At 40.1% G+C, this 18,669-nt stretch overlaps 1 protein-coding gene across 2 annotated transcripts; it reads right to left on the bottom strand.

Moving 5' to 3' along the window:
* Nucleotides 1-2,104: 2,104 nt before the first annotated feature.
* FBXO28 (F-box protein 28) lies at nucleotides 2,105-15,066 on the bottom strand. Of its 2 annotated transcripts, XM_072857016.1 has the most exons (6): nucleotides 14,823-15,066; nucleotides 8,746-8,855; nucleotides 7,582-7,720; nucleotides 4,836-5,031; nucleotides 3,521-3,628; nucleotides 2,105-3,031 (listed from the first exon to the last, which is right to left on the bottom strand). In XM_072857016.1, exons 1-6 carry the CDS (start codon nucleotides 15,033-15,035, stop codon nucleotides 2,637-2,639), a joined length of 1,161 nt encoding a protein of 386 aa, XP_072713117.1. In that variant the 5' UTR covers nucleotides 15,036-15,066; the 3' UTR covers nucleotides 2,105-2,636. The 2 variants fall into 2 exon arrangements, with proteins under 2 accessions (XP_072713117.1, XP_072713118.1); XM_072857017.1 differs by lacking the exon at nucleotides 3,521-3,628.
* Nucleotides 15,067-18,669: the final 3,603 nt, after the last annotated feature.

Genomic DNA, 18,669 nt, shown 5'->3' with positions numbered 1-18,669 from the left:
AATAAGGGACAATATGGTGTCAGAAATTAAATGTTCCAGCTATTTTCTCTAAGCTATTATTTCATTCTGGTTTGTACATTCTATCTATACCACTGGTGTATATTCCAGCCTGATGTCTCCCTCCCTCCCTCCCCAGGAAGTGAAAAATGAAATAGTGGTGTACCTTTGTTGTGGCATTTCTCAGAGCTTGCTTGCAACCGTCCCAGCTGCCCCTTAAGTTTGGTGGGCCTTGTTCAGTTTTATTATACTTGGTAGCACACAGAAGATCAGGATGCACCTGCAAACCTGCAGCATGTGAGACTTCCTCGAGTTGAAGGTTCCAAGTTGGCACCGTTCACGGAGAATGTTTCATGTAACAATAGGCCATTGTTGTTCTTTCCAGCTCAGTTTACGCACAGCTAGATATTTACCAACACATAAATAAACTCTCGAATAACCTGAAACTATTTGTATATTGTGAAGGGGTGGAGAATTGTTTGCATCTTCTAGAAATGCATAAAGAAACTAAAGTGAAAGATATTAAGAGATGTATGAGTATAACCTTTTCAGTAAAGGCAATTCACAGCTTTAGACTTGTTTATAAGTATTTAACCGCAAGTATCTGGTAATTAGACTGTTACATGAATCTGTCATCATGAATGACCATTAACTGAATTTGTATCAAATGATTCACAGTAATTATAGCTATCATGCTGACCCTTTGATTCCAAATTACTATTTTTTAAAAGATAAAGTATATGCCATTATTTTTAAAATGAACAGCAGATATCTATCTTAAAGAGATCGTTAACAGTAAAAAAAATTGCAAGCCATGGAAGACCAGTAATAGCAAATGCTCCTTTAACAGTTTAGCCTTTCTCCCAGATAACCTTTTATCACTTCCTTGATGCTTTTCTTAAGAAACATGCCTTTTTTAAAAAGACTCAAACTACCCAACAAGTTTATTTGAAAATTAACTGTCTGCCAAAAATTAGGCATTTGCAATTTTACTTCTGATATGAGCTAATATGTTTTAGAAGTAAATTTTGTAGCTGAAGTTTCAGAAAAAATGTCAGTTTTCCCATGATTCTATAACATTTGACCAGACAATTTCTGATTTGTTTGGTGGTTTAAGTACAACCACTACCTTATGCTGATGGCTATACAAAATGTAGGAGTAATTTGTACTTTAACCCATGATAATAATATCAAGATTTTGAACAGCTACAAATGCAGCATTTACAGTGCCATACCAAGTTGAACTCAGTACCACCTAAACCCAAAGCAGCAGCTGATTAAAAAAAGAAAACGTAAGTCAAATGATGAAGCTACATAGTTTAGTACATTAAAACAAAACCAAGGACAATGGTTATTTGTATAAGGTTCCAAAAATATACAGATGGGGGGAAAAAAAAATCACTGCACACAACTCTGAGGTTGTTAAAGTGACCAGAGACTGAACAGTGCAAGACATGCTTTTCCAGTTACAAGCTCAAAACAGAAGTGCAGAAGAAATTAAAGCTTTGTCTGAAGTGATTTACCTTTCAGGATAAGGAAAGCTTAGAATATTGTCATCAGTGTTACAGAGAAATCTCCATCTCACCCACCCCGCCCCCAACACATACACACAAAATAGTTTAAGTTTTTCCATAATACAGCATTTCATTCAAATGGTGTCCCCTTGAGCTTGGTTATTGTAGGGACAATTTGTCTGATGCTTATTAGATGTTGGCCTATGAATCAAGTGATGCATAGGCAGCTTCTCAATTCTCCAGCTTTGGCTAACGATACCTGCAATTTACAGGCAGTGAAAGTGGCAGATAGCCTGGGTACCAACTCTCCTGCAACTAGCTTCATAAGACCACCTCACTGTAAGGAAGCAGTTGTGCTGAAAGCAGATGCTAAGTTATGGCTGAGGAGCAAAGAAATTGCTTTATAGGTCTCTCTACTCTCTCCCAGATTTAAGAACAATTTCAGGCAAGTGCTTTTGGCAGGCTAAGCTGTACATGCATCTATCCATGCAAATTTAGAATATGGCTCCCAAGACCTAGAACCAGGGTGTGTGCATGTGAAGACTGGATAGAAGGCCCTTCCTTGTAAGTTTACAAAAATATATAGCCAATACTGTAGCTTAAGAAGTCAGTTTTACTCATTACAGAGATCGCCAAAAAGTATTAACTACTTTTCAGACATTCCAGACAAGGTCACTTGTAACAAAAAAGGTCAAGTTCTCTGAAACAAGATTTTAAAAGTGGATCTTTCCTTCAAGTGAACAGGACATCTGTTTTTACGCTTAACTTTTTAGTCAGTTAAGACTGAATTTATTTAAGATTTTATGTGAACATATGCATAAACACAAATAAGTTTACTTTAAACACATCTGCACAGAAAAAAGATTAACCCTTCAAAACATAACAGAGCAGGTCTGGTTAGTATGTATCTATTGCAAATCTTAAAGATTCTGTGCATTAGGCCCACCCATACAGAAAGCAGGGGAAAAGTCTCAATGAAAGAAAATTACTGTTCAAGTCTAAGTGGTGTTTTGAAGAGCCAGCAGCCTAAGTGACACCATGAAGCTAGTCACAGTATCCAAACAAGCAGACCTGCTTGGGCTACTAAAGCAGTGTATCCTCCTGAAGGTGTTGTTTACTCCCAAGTTATTTTCTGTTTCGAAGGCGTTTAGATTTCCTAGGACAGTCTGTGGATTCAACCGCCTTCCTCCGTTTTCTAGGAGATTGTTCATTTGAGCCAGAACCTGAAGAATTTCCTACTGTACTCTCCATCACCTCTCGCAGCTTGCGTTCAAGCTCAGCCAATCGGGCATTCTGTTCACCTATGATTTGGGTTTGCTCTAGCAGTTTCTGATCTTGATCTTGGAGTTGTTTCTGTTGCTCTTGCACTTTGATGCGAAGCTCTGAGATTTCCCGCTTTAGCGCTGTCAAGCCCGTGCCATTCGCTTTTACTTGCTGCTGGAGTTTGGTGACTTCCTGTCTTGAAGGGTTCTGCTTGGAGAACAGCTGCATTGTTGTCAGTGCTGCAGAAGGCCCTGGAACTTCAGAGAAAACTGCGATTAATCTTCTACAACCTTAAGACAAAGATAGAAATTGTGTCCCAGTTTTCATATTTTGCTTATCCCTACTCCCCAAACGTGAATCTGAATCCTGGTTGCAAGTTATGTGAACATGTAAACAGATTTACAGTCATTTAAGTGTCTAACGAGCATATGGTATCTCAGAGCACAACTAGTTTAATTTAAAATACTTAAAGTAGTCTGGAAAACAGCTCACCATTAATTTTCTGTATAAGCCCCCCTCCTTTTGCGGCATCAAAAATTACGTAGAGATACTATGTTGTCATCTAGACTTAGTGTCACAGATGTTAAGTCAAAAACCCACAACATGTCTATAAGTTACTTATTACAGAATAGTTATATTAAATATATTTCAATAGAACAGTACAATTCTGCTGTCTTAGTTGCAGACAGCTAAAGTTCTAAAATTTTGTGGTTTGGGGCTTAACAAGATATTTCAGTTTAACTTACTTTTTAGAAGAAAGGAATTTATTTTCCATGCTTCTTTAGAATCACTCTTCCTAAGTACTAAAGCCATACTGGAATGTGAGCTTGAGAATGTTGATTTTAATAAAGTTCCTGCAAATCAAGGAGACTAACAGCTACTGTATAATTTCTTTCACTTTTTCCTGTCATAAAAGATATCTATCACTTTTCCTGTCATTTTACTCTTCTAGCAATGCCGTGCAAGGAAGATGCAACTTTTAAGCGCTACAAAGACAGAACAGTCTGGAACAGCCCAGAACTGTCATCTTCCTCCTCCTCTTTTTTCCTTTAAGATGCCAGCATAGCTACAGTTATGTGGCACTAAAGGGTTACCATTAGATAGGTTATGCTCCTCCCTCAACACAAGGTAGGCATTTTTATGCCACATAAAGCCTTGGCCTTGAAAAGCTGATTGACATCAGCTATGGTTTTGGCCAATACTTCCTCAACTGAGAGACTCAATGGAATTGAGGTATAATTAACAGGATATAATTCAGAGGTGATATACACACTTAGGGCTAAAAGGACAGACAGGACATACCAGAAACAAGCAGCAGCTCCTACAGTTAGGGCTATCATTTTTGCTTAAGATTAATTTTTTTTATTTTTGTTTTTATTAAGTTATCCTTTCAGAGAGCTAATTTCACAGTTCCTAAGAAGCATAAAGTTGTTCAGCACAAGGCAAACACTACAGTTCTACGAACCTTTTGCTTTTGGCCATTATATGAGGCAACTACCTTAGACTTTGGTTCACAAAAGTTCTGGAAAGTCTGACAGATTATACAAAGGACCAGTTTAATTGTTTATTTATAGACTGTTATTTTAATTGCCTTTTCATTATTACCCATAAGTATTTTGCTTGTTAGTATATACATTAGTGCCCCAGGAAAGTAAAAAAAGGCACATACAAGTATGTTCTAGCTCTCCATGCACTACAACAGCTTGGGCTAATTCATTTGCTGATCGTCCTAAAATAAAAGGCATCGAGTTGTCATCCCGTGCCAAATTTCAACCAAGTGCAATGATAAAGTCTCATTCATTGGTGGCACAAAAGCGTTTGTTTAATGAATACACACTATGCATAATTCTCACATACATTCAAGTGACTGTTCTTTTGGTAGTACAAAGGCTCCTTAAATTTCAAAGCAAATGAATTTCAGTTAGCATTCTTAAGAAACAAGTATCATCAATATTTAGGTAATAAAGCTCGCATTTAAGGGAGGGAGCTTTAAAAAGATACAGTGCTGTAGATTTTTACAGAAAAACTAAATATAACTTAACTATACATTGGAATTAATACCTGGGGCAGTTCCTATCAGACGTCCCGATACATCTGACCCAGGCATCTTTCTTTTCAGTATTGGAACAATCTTCTCATCAAAATATTCCATAGCCATGGAGGAAATGTCCCTTAGTTCTTGAAGAACTTCATGAGCTCTCTGAGGAGCTCTTGTAGAGTTTACATACCTTAGCACACGATAAATTTCATCTATTACCTAAAACATTTAAGAAGAATTAGGATTTTCTGACAAAGGCAAGATTATTTCAGATCATTCTAGAAGTGCTGGCACATTCAGGGGCTTTTACTATGTAACTATTGCATACCACTGCGTGCTTTAGTTCTAGATCAGCTTTTTGAAATGAAGTGCTTTTGTGATATATCAGAGAAGCTATTCACTTGATCTATCACAACTCCTCTCTTCAAACTCATGAAATAATGCTCATTGTGTGATTTATTTATTTTTTTTACTACATGAATACTTGACTTCTAGGTTACATAATCTATACGCAGCAGAGCATAATAATTTCTTTTTGGAGAACCTGAAGCAAGATACTCTAAGCCACACTGCAGAGCAGTCACTCTCCCAGCCAGTTATGAGGCATACGAAACATGAATGGAACAGCAAGAATTACCATTATGTCAGTCCGAAAAGCTGTAAATATTTACTTGAGTCCACTTACATACACCCAAAATATTACAAATTCAGATTAAGTCCAAAATATATTAATTTATAAAACATCAACCCACTACTGACAGAGAACATAAGCACCCTCTTAACAGGCTTGACAAACAAGTCCTTTGGTTAGGAGAGAGAGAGAGAGATTAAAGGTGTCTCGCTAATCTATGAATTATAGTCTGAGGCAGGTCAAGATAGGAGTGCTGGTCTCTTATTACCAAAACTACTGACACAGGTATTTTCCACAGGATTAAGAATAGTTGAAGAGTCTCCTGAAGAACACACATCTTAAGAACTTAGAATCATAGCTAAGACAATACAGTTCCACCTTGTGTTTTAATCAAGGAAGCTTAGCTAAAAAGTTGCAAAAGCTAGACAAGACTAAAGTGTCTCATCACACAACAAACTTACAAAAGACTTCTCTAATTTTACCCACATTATATCCTGTTAGCAACAACATCCTCAAAGCATTCTCCTGCCATCATCAATAAAAATCTTGCAGCAGCACTCTGCTATCACCAGGAACCCTCACACAGTATGCTGAACCTCAAATTAGGATTCAAATATTCTAACACAAATTCACTTCTTGACAATTCTGTGGCAGCTTCATTAAAACGAAATTTCCTGAGGTGAGCAGGGCAGGTGGGGGGAAACCACAGACTGTAAGTGAACACTAAGCCTTGAATCTGCTTGACTGCAATAGGATTTTCTGGTGAGTTGGCAACTGTGCTGTGAGCAGCGGCGCTAGCAAGCTCATACGCTAAGTAAATAATTTAAAAAAAACTTCCTAGCTGTTGTATCAGAATACAAACAAGGTCCTTATGACTCAGTGCCCACAAAGAAAATGGCTGGCAAGCTCACTTGCCCAACTTCTGCACACCCCAGGTCTAGACTGAGTATTGCCTTTCCATCTACTCTTCAAAAAAGTAAGGCAATATTTCTTTTAATTATTCCACTTACTATGTGAGTATCAAGGACTTAAGTTTATTTGACTTTGTGTTATATTACATTTTTTAAAATACATGGTATATATAAAAATATAAAGTCAAATAAGCATAAATATATTAAACTATAGTGATTTAATATAAAATTAAACATCAAGTCCACAAGAGTGTACAGAAATCAAGTTACCTCTTCAAAATAAAAATACATTTCATTCCGACAGCCTATCCTACTGTACTGAACGTAAAAATGCCTGCCATGCTTCACCTGAATCCAACAGCTAACTTTTCCATTCATCCCAGTGCAATTCAGTTATCTGCCCATGAAAAATTAATACCAACATATCCAGACCTCACATGGAAAGATCAATGAATAGAACATTAGGGCTAATGTTCACAGATCTTGTTTCAACCCTGAGCTGTACCACTCCTTCTCAGATCATGATTTTTTCAATTCCCATGTGCACTTCTGTTTTCACAGCTTATAAAACAGTGATATCTCCAATGTGCATCTCGCTTGCATCATTTATATTTTATGTTGGGGTAGTGTTCTGAAACACCAGAATTATTCAGTAACATGAATACATTTAACACACTTTATCTACATTTAAAACTAATTCCACCTACTGTACAAAAATACCCCATCCCCTGTAATACTGAACAGTGTTTCCACATACTAAAGATCTTAATTCAATTAATCTGAAGTACTCAAACCCTTGAGAGGTGCCTAGAATCTCCCTGATTGACTGAGTGCTTAGTGTTATACATAGTCTAAATTACAACAGCTCCTGATGACCTGGCCTCCAGCTGTTTTGTGCAATTAAAATTCAGAATTAAACCCTATATTTCACGTTTTTTGTAAAAGGTTGTATAGGATGTATATGCCACAAGTCAAACATCAGAATTAAGAGAGAATCTAAGGGAAAATGGAAATCAAGTTTAAAATAATATTTAGATATAGTCTGGTTCATTCATTTCAGACTGCCTGTTACAGCAGAGTATTGGCTTGTGTGTTTGCAAGTATCTGAAACACATTTCAGTATATATATACTCATTATATAAATTAGTCCCAGCTGTCCCAGGTTAAGTTACACAACCATTTTTTAAACACAGATATACATTCACATAATACAGTCGACATTTTTACCTTTCCAGGTATGAAGCAACAGAGATTGGAATCCACATACTTCATGAAAGTCATATTTAAGAGAGAGAGTCTCGTTTCTACAGCAGCAAGGATGTCTGCATGACGAGCTAATGAATGGTTTCTTCTTTCTGACTCCCGTCTAGAAGACAGACCATTCAGTGACACTGATTTAACAATGAGTCAACAAAATGAAACTGTGACAATCGGTCAAGTTAATTTCATCCTTAAAACCCTCTGAGGTTTGAAAATGTAACCACTAACATTAGCTTTGTCTTTATGGAAAAAAACTAACACAGATTAAGAACCAGCTAGTAATAGCATACTACACTTTCTTAGACAAAATTTGTTCTCTAAATCATTACTACATCTTATGTGATCCATAAACTCTACATGTAACTTAGGACTATTTAAAACAAGCTTTCAGTACTAACTAGTAGTAGACACTGAGTCAGTGTGAATATTTTTATCCCCCCATATTCCTACAGTTAGTACTTCAATGCAATTGACATAAATTTAATATATTAGTAGTGCTTGCTACAAAGTTTAGGTTGAGATATAAGCTCTTTTCACAAAGCATCTCTACAGTAAGTAGCATTTAGTTTCTTCACTCTGACTGGGAAATCTGATAGAACACAGCAGCAGCTGCACTTACTCACTGGAAAGAGGAGAAAAGACATTGCTTTAGTGAGAAACTAGCTCCCAGTAATGCTCACATGTCAAACCCTCCTCCCTTTCCCCTGTTTAATGCTCAGCACTGAAAAACATTGCTTTTTTTTTTTAGGTGAAGGCAGTCAGTCTTGAAAAGGAATGGCATTTATTCATTCATTCCTAGGAGTCCTTGCTTGATTTGCCAGAACAGTTGAGTAATATGGGGCCTGCTCTTCTTTTCTCTGTTTAAAATACCAGAGACACTTTCCAATATTCCAGTTCCTACATCATCAACAACAACTTGTTCCTACAACAACTTACATCCATCCACACCATTACTTTGTAATTAGATCTTAGGTTCAAGGTGCATTTGGAAAGCAAAAGAAGTTAAAACAAACGTGATTCAAATTTTCAAGATATATAAGTTGAATTAGCTAGCAAGAAATTCCTTTTTAATATTCTGCTTAAAAGAATCTGGCACATTTAAGTTTAACTACAGTTTTAACTGGTACGTACCTTGGGAGCTGAGCTTTAACTTGCTTTTGACACAAGTTGTGGTATCTTTCCACTTTCAGAAATCCCTGATTTAACATTCGCTGGCAAACCAAGTCCATTCGCTTACAAACCTGTATTTAAATAAAAAGAAAAACTTAAGGCTCAATTAAGGCCACAAATCACTTTTCCTATTATCTTACCCATACTTGCTGGGTAGTAAAAGATTCTCTTATCAGTTTTTGCTCCATTTCAAGAAGCAGAAACTGCAGCTGAGCTTAAGGCATCACCATCTCTAACAAAGATCATGATACTCCAAAAAGGAGCAGCTATGTTCCACACAGTTCACAAATTAATCTCCTGATATTGCCTAACAAGAGACAGTAGGCTGCATTCCACCCATATATAAGCAGATCAACTTCCATGAAAATCGGAGGAAATTGTCAAATGCCTGTGCCTGGCTTTTAACTTGGCATCCAGAGTGATTCTGGTAGATCAAGTTAGTATTTTGTAGTCTCAAAAAGAAACCTTTAAAAACAAGAAATCATTATGGCTTTCCTTCAGCATTTAAGGCTTATGTTTTTGAAGATGGCCAAAATTAAATTTAAAAACTTATGCAGTACAATGCACGTGAAGCAAGAGCTCCTTTTCATATAAAAAAAAGTCTTTTCTTCTCCTTTTAACAGATTATTTTATTTGCAATGTTGGATACCAATAGACTACATTTTTTTCAGATTTAGGGAGTAAGGACATTAATAGCTGCAGAAGACATAATAAACTGCTAAATTTAAACCTTCACAAAATAACCAGTTACAAGACAAAGCCAACTCGTACAAAAGTTTAAAGCAGTTGCAATTCAGTTCTGAAGATGCAAGAGCTTAGTGAATCAACTGTCCCTGAAATTGTTATTTTTTTGTACTAAAGAGCACAACTCCCACTGTGACCCCACTTTCCAATGGATTATCTTTGTTTTTTTTTAAAAAAAAAAACACCCCTTCCCTCCATACACTATTTATTTCATAATTTTGAAGTCTTTGTAAATTTATACCTTGAGGAAGAAGATTCTCACTTCTTCTAGAAAAGCCTGCAATTATTTTCTGTTTATATGGAAGGCACCACTTAAAGAAGTTCTACTTTCTGTGAGTCTTCCTCTAGTCACAGCTAGTTTAAGTTCTGTGAGTAAGAACTGACCATTTTCAAACAAATCCACATTAACAGACCATTAAGTAATTGCTGTCGATCTCTGTCTGCTCCTTTGTATTAGATTTTCCACGTTTAACAGTCAAAGGAGAATGATCAGACAGGCTAACTACAGAGGTACACACTCAGTACACTTCTCTCCCACATTCACTAGAATCAGCTAAATCATTTCTAGTGTATAAAAAAAAATGCTGGCCCTTCAACTACAGGAAGGAGGAAATTGTCACATCTCTCCTAAGATATTAGCTGCATTAGGGATGCCTAGATCTGATACCATTTTTGAGTACAAGACTTAACAGCTTACTTGTAGTTCTAATGCTGCCAACCCCCTGAACTAGGAACTCTGTACCTGCACAAAGGCTTTGTTAGCTATGCAATTCCTCAGCACAAGAGAAGCAATCCTAGATACATTATTAGCCAGAAATTCAGAGGAAGCACAGAAAGAGTGATTTTAACCATGTGCATACTGACACCTGGTGGCAGCAAGGACCTTTCCGTCTGCTGAAGCCCTCCCACATCCAAGGGCAGACCGCAATGGGTAACGATAGATTTCTTAAAACACTGGATTTTAAATCTTCCTCATTTGCTTATGCTACGCAGCATGAAGAATTACTTGCTCCAATTTCTGGACGTTACCCATATTTGTGCCAATAATCAGTGTAGAACCCAAACACTGAACAGATAATAGGGACCACCAGAAACCAAAAGTGTTTGTCTGCAACTTATTTTACCAATCGCCTCTTAATTCTCAGCTGGCTCCTGATGTCACCATTTAAACCATACAGCACCTGAAGTTATAGGAACAATATACCTCTTTTAGATTGCATAGTCAGCAGTCATATGCAAAGTAGCATTGTTACACTTTTAAGTGTTCATATTAGTCCAAGAAAATTTGATACTAGCTATTCAATGGACCATAAGTAAAAAGTTAAATTTGCTCATATTTGCAAATTTTTGTGAATATTTTCTTATTCTAGCCATAAAGCTGAAAGAGCCCAAGCTTCCTCAAATGTCAAGTCCAACCAGACACTGTGTTCAAACTTCAGTGTTAGAAAGTTATTCCAAGTCCATGTGAAAAGCAGAATGAAAAGGTGGTTGCTTCTTAGCATGCTGACTTATATTCGATAATGGCTTCTATGAAAGAACTAATTTTCTGCTTCATTTGTAAACAAACTAAACTGACACAATCTGCTAGAGGACTACTACCAGCTTCCCTTTCCTCAAGCATGTCTTATTTCTTCCAAGCTTCACTAACCAATACCAAAACATAGATAAAAATATCCTAAAGTATTTAGATTCAATATATGTTCTTTTTCTTAGAGGCTACACAGACATCATGTTTCATAACGCCTTTCTAGGGTGAAGTATAAGTAAGTGACAAAATGTTGATGGCTTCAGCAAGAAGCTTTAAAATAGAAATTACTATAAATACAGATTTATTGAAACTGTGGGAAGATTAAAGCCATGCTGTCCAAAGGCTATCAGTACTCACTTGTGCTGTGCTGAAAATAAGCACAAGTTTGCTGCAGAATCTAAGACACTTCTGACGTGTGTCAGAATCCAAGATAACCTTCTCCTCAGAGTGTTCATGGAAGGAGGTTATGGATTGTTTGTTTTTAATCACGCTTGCTGTAGTAATAGCCTGAATGGAAGTGCATTTCCAAGCTCAGACATGCGAGTGAAAAGAATTTCATTATTATCCCACTCAGGTAAAAATTCCAGAGCTGCTGTAAGTCATCAAAAAATCACAGTAAAAGCCACCTTCAAAAGCAAGAAGATATGCCAACTTGGATATCAGCATGCATACCAGGCTGCAGCTTGTCCAGAACATTACAGCTTCAGACATAATAATCTTTTGTGTTTTCTGTGTTTCTCTTATGATGACATATCAGAGGAAGTAGATGAAGTAAGTACTCAAAAGGACTGAAAGCAAAACGCTGCTGCTTTTCCTCTCATTCACTTTATCTGAACAAAAGTTTGAGAACTCAAGATTTGCACTGAGGCATAATTTCAGACACGATTGCATTCTGAATACCTATTGTTTAGTCTCCAGTAGTTTAGATCTACTTCACTGCTTAACCAGTAGGTGCTTCATTTATGCTTTTAAATGCAGCAACACCAGGAATAGCAGAAAGCATTATGCTCAGGAAAACAAGTGCTTCTTTGCACAGTAAGGGGCCCATGGTCTTGCCTTGCCTGATGGCAATCATCATAAGCAGGAAATGTTCTTTACCTCATCCTCTGGTGACAGAAAAAGACTTATGGATCTTAAGCCTTAGATTATACTCCTCATTATGCTCTATATAAACAATACAGGATCCTATCTCTATTTTAATTTTAACACTTGCTAATGTTCTATGTCCTCCCACCCAGCCAACTCCTTGGTCTGTCTTCTTGTACACACTCTAGATCCAACACCAGTTCAACTCAAAGGATGATTTTTTTTAAATTTTTTTTTTTTTTTTTTTGATCGGTGAGCTAAGGTGATCCAGAAAAAGAGATTAGGACACCCATTTCCTTCAATGCTGGGATCCAGAGAATGCAAAGTGATCAGTTTAGGGAATCCACATTTTATGTCTACACATGTATGATCAAACTTCGTCTAGGTTGACTGATATCCTGGATCATCTCTTCCTACCTTCAAGATGCTTTATCCCATGGAATGACACATTCTAAGGCGTTAATGAGGCTGCTTTTGGGCATGTTTTTAATATGCATGAGACCTAAGCAATTTAATCCCTGTCATTCAATTAATGTGGTCCTGCAATGTACCTTTAACAGAATACTACTCATTATAAGATACACCCATTCATGTTTGATAAGCAGCTCAAGTCAGTTCTCATAGAGAAGAAAAATTTACTGTTTGTGCAAGACAGATCTTAGAGCAGGAATATACAAGTGTCTCCCAAGGCTACTTGTAGCCTTTAAAAATCTGAAAGTGATGAAATTTCATTATGAATTTATGCCCAGGCACTGTTATTTTTAAAGGCTACCTTAATTCTCTGTCAACAGCATCTGGAGTTATGTAAAACATCCAGTCTCTTCCTCTCAGTGAATTGCCAAAAGAACACCTTTAGTTCTGAATGGCCACCCAAAAGACGTAGCTGATCAAGCTTATGTGCTTAAAACAGAAGGGCTTTGATTCTTTACATTACTGCTGGTTAACAAAGACAAGTATACTGTCTTCTCAGAAGAATGCTCATAAGGGCTTCTGATGTGCTTAAGGGAACAGTAAGGAATTTAATGGAGATTAAGTTTCTTGGCTGTCACCAACTCAAAAATTAAAGACAGGGAAAGACCCGCTGAATAGCTTCCTTCATTTTACATCTAGGATTGTTCCATGTGTCTGTCAATGTTGATATTTATCCAGTCTGGCTTTGTGTATTTCTGAAACTTTTGAAAGGGGAAGTCGTCTTCTGGAAAAATGAACTTGCAGGTGCTACATAAGAGAGCATAAGAGTGTTACATTTTACTTCTTAAGTAGCACTGACAGTTAAAGGGCTGGTTTAGTCCTTACACCACCATCTTTCCTATTCTCAACCTCACTGCTGACAAAACATTGCTTACAAACATTAACTTAGCCCTATGGAAAGAAAAAAAACTTCTATTGACTAGTGATAGCTCCCACAGGTACTACCATTTATAAAATGCAATGGGAAAGTTGCAGCAAAGGGCTGTGTCTAGCGTTGCAATACAGACCATGCAACACTAAGCGTACCCAAACAGCACATGCAGTCCTCTTCCCTTCATTCAAGCTGTAAGTACTCAAAAGCAGAGGCTGCAATCCAAAAAAGGCAGTACTACATCTTTTTCACAGACCCGCTACCTACTCTCACCGAAGAAGCAAAAGTCTCTAGCAGACTGACAGCATGCTAGAAATATTTAGGTACTGGTGTACTTGGTGAAGTATGAATAAGAACAGATTTTCTGCTTGAAGAGCTTTCAGTTTAAAATTAGTCAGGATGCAACACTTCAGGTTGCTGATCCAGGACACATGCAGTCTTATTTTCTGCAGAAATATGCTTGTAATATTATCGAGCTTAGACTAATCAAGTTCTTAAAATAGAAACAGTACAGTACCTGCAAGTTTACTGAGGGTTATATAAACTATGCATTAATTCCCTCACTATTATTCCATTTACAACCTCATAAGAAATTCAGTAAGATAGCAGCTTATCATATTATGTCATAGTTTACACCAGGCTCCTTATGCAGGCAGTCAAAGATTGATATACACTGATCTCCTCTCTGACAGCTGTGCTTTTTTTGGCATTATAAAGCTCGGAGGTAGAGGTAATATCTTTTATTAGATCTACTACTATGATTGGAAGAAGCAGGCAGCCTTTCAGGCACACAAGGGCTTTTATATGTCTTCTTTTTTGCCCCACATTTATTTCTAGATAGGGTAGGGTCCTTGGAGCAGCAGGCTCACCATCTCCTACACTTGTAGACTTACGCTCTATAAGTAAAAATAAACACACACATGAAACACAATAGACTAGTCCCCAAGAAGAGCAGTCACTAGGAGAAATAAGCCTCCAGCAGCCCAGTGATTTCTCACAGAGGACGAACAGAATGAAAGAAGTAAGAGACGGTAAAAGACCTTTAGGAATGCGCGTATGGAGGCACACACCTACATGCCCGCACCCGAGGCTCGGCGGCGGTTGGGGAGAAGGGAGAAAGCCTCATCCCACCCCACCCCATCCCATCCCATCCCGCCCCTTCCCCGGCGAGGGCAGCAGCCCGGCGGGGGGCGGCCGGGGCCGCCGCCACCTCCCCACCTCCTCCCAGCGCTGCTCCGGCCAGCGGGGCGGGCTTCCCCCGGCGGGCCCGGGTCCCGGCCGCAGCAGGGCTCCTCGCTGGCCCGCCCTGCCGCCTCCCCTCCCCTCCCCGGCCCCTACCAGGCGGAGCTGGCTCGTCTCATCGTAGGACAGGAAGCTGAGGATGCTCTCGATGGCCACGATGGGCAGCCCCATGAGCGTGTTGCTCTGAGGCGGCGGCTCCAAGGGCGCCAGAGCTTCGGGAGACTCCGAGACCGGGGGCGGGGAGAGCCGCGCCGAGCCCAGGGCGCCGCCTTCCCCGTCCGACGGGAGCCGCTCCTCCGGCGCCGCCATCTTGGAGCCCGTCCTTCCTCCACTGAGGGAGGGGAACGAGCCTTCCTATGACGACACTTCCGCCCCCGTTTGTACCGGACGGGGCGCCCCGCCCCGCCGTGCCCCGCCCGGCCGCTGGGGGGCGGCAGAGGGCGGGGGAGGGGGCGGCCCCGGCAGTGCCGCCCGCGGGGCCGCCCGCCGCCGCGGGAGCGCGTCTTCAGGCGGGAGCGCGGCGGGACTGCGCCCCGGGAGCCCCTTCTGCCGGCTGAGGGAGGGCCCCGAGGCGCGGTGGAGGCTGCTCGGGAGCCCCCCCCAGTGCTGGGCACCCCACCAGGGGCAGACTTAAAACAAGCGACTGGAAATAATAAATCTTTCCTACCGTGTGTAGCGAAAGCGTGAGACTGACTGTCGCCGAACGCAGTGGAGGCTAAAAGCACAAGCGGGGTTTGATAAGGGTGTCAGGACGCACGGGGAAGCGCCACCGCATGTCTGGCGCGTTCCTTACGTGAGGTACATAAGCAACCGCCACTGGCTGTGGTTGGAAATGGCACCCTGATTACAGGTGCCGACCCCGCACAACTGGGTTTTTGCACCTTAGTCTGACGTGGGTCGTTGCGAAGCCACAGGGCTTTTTTCTTCCCACTCTGTGGAAGAAGAGACGCAAGAGTAAGGCGGTCGAGGAGGCTGCGGAAGCTCGCGGGGACATAGGCCATCTTGAGCTGGAAGGGACCCACGAGGATCATCCGGGCCTGCTCCTCACTCCACACAGGGCACCCTAGAAGTTAAGCCATATATATGTATATATCCAAACGCTTCTTGAGTGCTGACTGGCTTGGGGCCATGACCCCTTCCCTGGGGAGCCCGTTCCCGTGCCGGACCACCCTCTGTGAGGAGCTTTTCCCTAACACCCAACCTGAACTTCCCCTGAGGCAGCTTCATGCCATCCCTTCATATCCTGTGGCTGGACACCGGAGAGATCAGCACCTCCATCTCCATGCCCTCTCTTGAGGTAATTGTGTGAGAAGGACCTCCAAAAACTTCATCGCTGTTGCTCAGTTTGGCAGTGCTCCCTCCGCGCTGCAGGAACAGCACCGGCTGGGCAGGCACAGTGGCCCCCCAGGAAAATACAGGTGAATTACAGTGAGGCAGCTATGGGACGGAAAAATACCTCTGTAGCTCGTAAGGGAAGTGCAACTACATACTTCTTACAAATGTAATCCAGGCCTTTCTATTCTACGTATAGACAGGTGAGCACTCCCCTTTTGTGTCCAGCCCTTGGCCAGGGCGTGCAGGGGCAGCCCCAGCAGCTGGGGTGAGCAGCGGGTGTGCAGGTCTGCTGTCGGACTTTGGGGGTCAGACCCAGCTGGCAAAACTGTGTCTGCCCGCAAACCACTGTCTGGAATCAGACATTATTGAGGAGGCGAAACACCCAGAATAAAACAAACTCTGCTCCTTTATTTGCCTTTAATCCTGTATATTAGGGAGGTTTCTTGGATGTAATAGCTGGGGCAGCAAAGGGATGGCACCAAGGGCTGTTTCTAGAACATTCCCTGGTGCTTCTGAGCATGGTCACAGACACTTACACTGTACTTTCACAACGATTTTTGCCCAACAGAAGTTGGCCCAGCCGTTGAAAAGTATGGTGCCAGTCTCCTCTCTGCCTTCAGCTGCTGCTGCTGCTTTTCTCACGTCAGTAGCGTTGAGCATGTGCTTGATTGGAGAACTGGTGCTGCTGAAGACTGGCTTGCCAAAGAAAATCACTAGGCAAATGCCAGAAGTGACAGTAGCAAAACGTGTGGAAAAAAAACATAAAATGTTTGGGGAGAATGGGACGACTCTTTGCAGTACCTGCACCAAGGTAGTACAGCTTAAAATACTGCAGAACTAAAGCATTAGCTGCCTGCAGCATTCCTGTACATTTTTTTCAGCCATGCTTCTTCTCTTTGAAGGTTTACCTAAACCCATTTCTTTCATGTGCAACTCCCCCCTTTCCTCAGAAACACACCAGCAACCTCTTTCTTAAAAAAATTGCAACTGGAAAAGAATTAACTTGGGAGCAGGGCAAATGCAAGTGTAAGCCTTTATGTGTGTCATTCTAATGGCACGCCAAAAATGTGCACTGAAATTAATATTTCCTTTTTGGGAGCAGAACACTGTGTGCCTTGTACAGATTTGGAAGTGTTTTGCTCCCCCCGCCCCTCAACTCATCAATGCCGCTGTAAAATGATCTGGCTATCTTGGAACAAGGGTTTTATTCTTGCGCATGATTTTAGGACCTGATCTCCTTTCTCATGCACACTCAGCAGTTTAAAACACACTCAGGAGAATTCCTTATAAACTTGTGACTTGGCACACAAAGTTTGGGCTGGCAGTGCATTAATGCTTTAGAAGCAAGTGGTTTTTTTCATCCTACCTAAGCATATATAATTTAAGATAGTTTCAAGAATGCTTTTTTGTTGTGTCATATAATTTGAACAATTAGAGTTTTTAAGATACAGCTTTAAGTTTAATAAATATAAGCTGTATGTTCTGTATGTTTATTATATTACTAAGTAGAATATATTAATAATATGCACAATATATTATATTATTAACTACAACTATATAAATAGCTTTATAGTTAATAAGTCTGCTTCAGTAAGTAGGCTAATTCTGCCGCCTTCCAGGTTCTGATTCACATCCTTCCCCAAAGTATCTTGTGTCATTTTTCTAAGCATGCATCACTTTGCATTAATTTGCAAAAACACAGACTGCACACACTTTCACAAAATCCCCATCACAGACTCTCTAGTGGCTTAACTTTTCAGTTACTATGGGATAGTGTGAAGCCAGATAACTTGATAATACTTCCTGAAAGGGATGAAGTAGTTATGTAGAGTCTATTGCATGTCAAGTAACATGCAAACTCTATTGTCAGTATTTTACAGCTCATGCAGGATACGTACATACCTCATTTGCCTTATTTGGGTTACTACTGATTCAGATTTCTGCAATGCTTGTAAGATTTAAAACAAATCTTGAAATAGCCTTAGTTTTGTGTATACCATGTTAGAATGATAAGTATAGTTGGACTGAATTTTTTGGGGAACACCTAAATGACTCACAAGGAAGATGTTAGGGGAAATGTATTGTTTTGCCCCTTTTAAGCAAAAATTCTCATAATCTTTTCATTTTTGGGGGGTATGTGTGAGTGAAATTCTGATGCCTCCGTACTTTGGACTAGGAATTTGAGGTTTAAAAGGAAGGCCACTTGGGCCAAGGATATCTGTTTTGCTTTCTTTGTGGTAATCTGCAAAAATTTTTGATGTCATAAGTCTTTATAAAATCTCATTACTTGTCTTAAAATTTGTCAGTGAAATTGTTAGATACAGCCATACTGGGCAGATTCAGCCTCTCACAGCTTACTATGTGCTTATAAGACTGTATACATATCGTGTTCCCAACTGATTCGAGTGTGGTCTGTTGAGGACAGCAGGGACTGTGAAATTTTACTGAAAGTACGTAGAATATTTCGCTTGGGCTTTGTATGGTGACAAGCAATGCCAAGAGGCGTGATGAAGAGGAAGGAGCCTGGCTCAAATACAAGGAAAGTTGTAAATACCAAATGTGAGAAAGGAAAAGAAATTCAGGGAAGGGGAGAAAGAGCGTGAGAAGC

This window comes from Ciconia boyciana, chromosome 3, assembly GCF_034638445.1.
Source record: "Ciconia boyciana chromosome 3, ASM3463844v1, whole genome shotgun sequence".
Lineage (NCBI taxonomy): Eukaryota > Metazoa > Chordata > Aves > Ciconiiformes > Ciconiidae > Ciconia > Ciconia boyciana.
The sequence above is the reverse complement of the archived record's forward strand: the minus strand, read 5'-3'. Positions and strand labels throughout refer to the sequence as shown.

Coding starts and splice junctions, on each gene's coding strand:
- FBXO28 (XM_072857016.1), bottom strand. CDS start 15,035: ATGGCGGCGCCGGAGGAGCGGCTCCCGTCGGACGGGGAAGGCGGCGCC. Junction 7,721..8,745: donor GTTAAAGCTCAGCTCCCAAG/GTACGTACCAGT, acceptor TCTGTCTTCTAG/ACGGGAGTCAGAAAGAAGAA. Junction 5,032..7,581: donor GTTGCTTCATACCTGGAAAG/GTAAAAATGTCG, acceptor TAAATGTTTTAG/GTAATAGATGAAATTTATCG.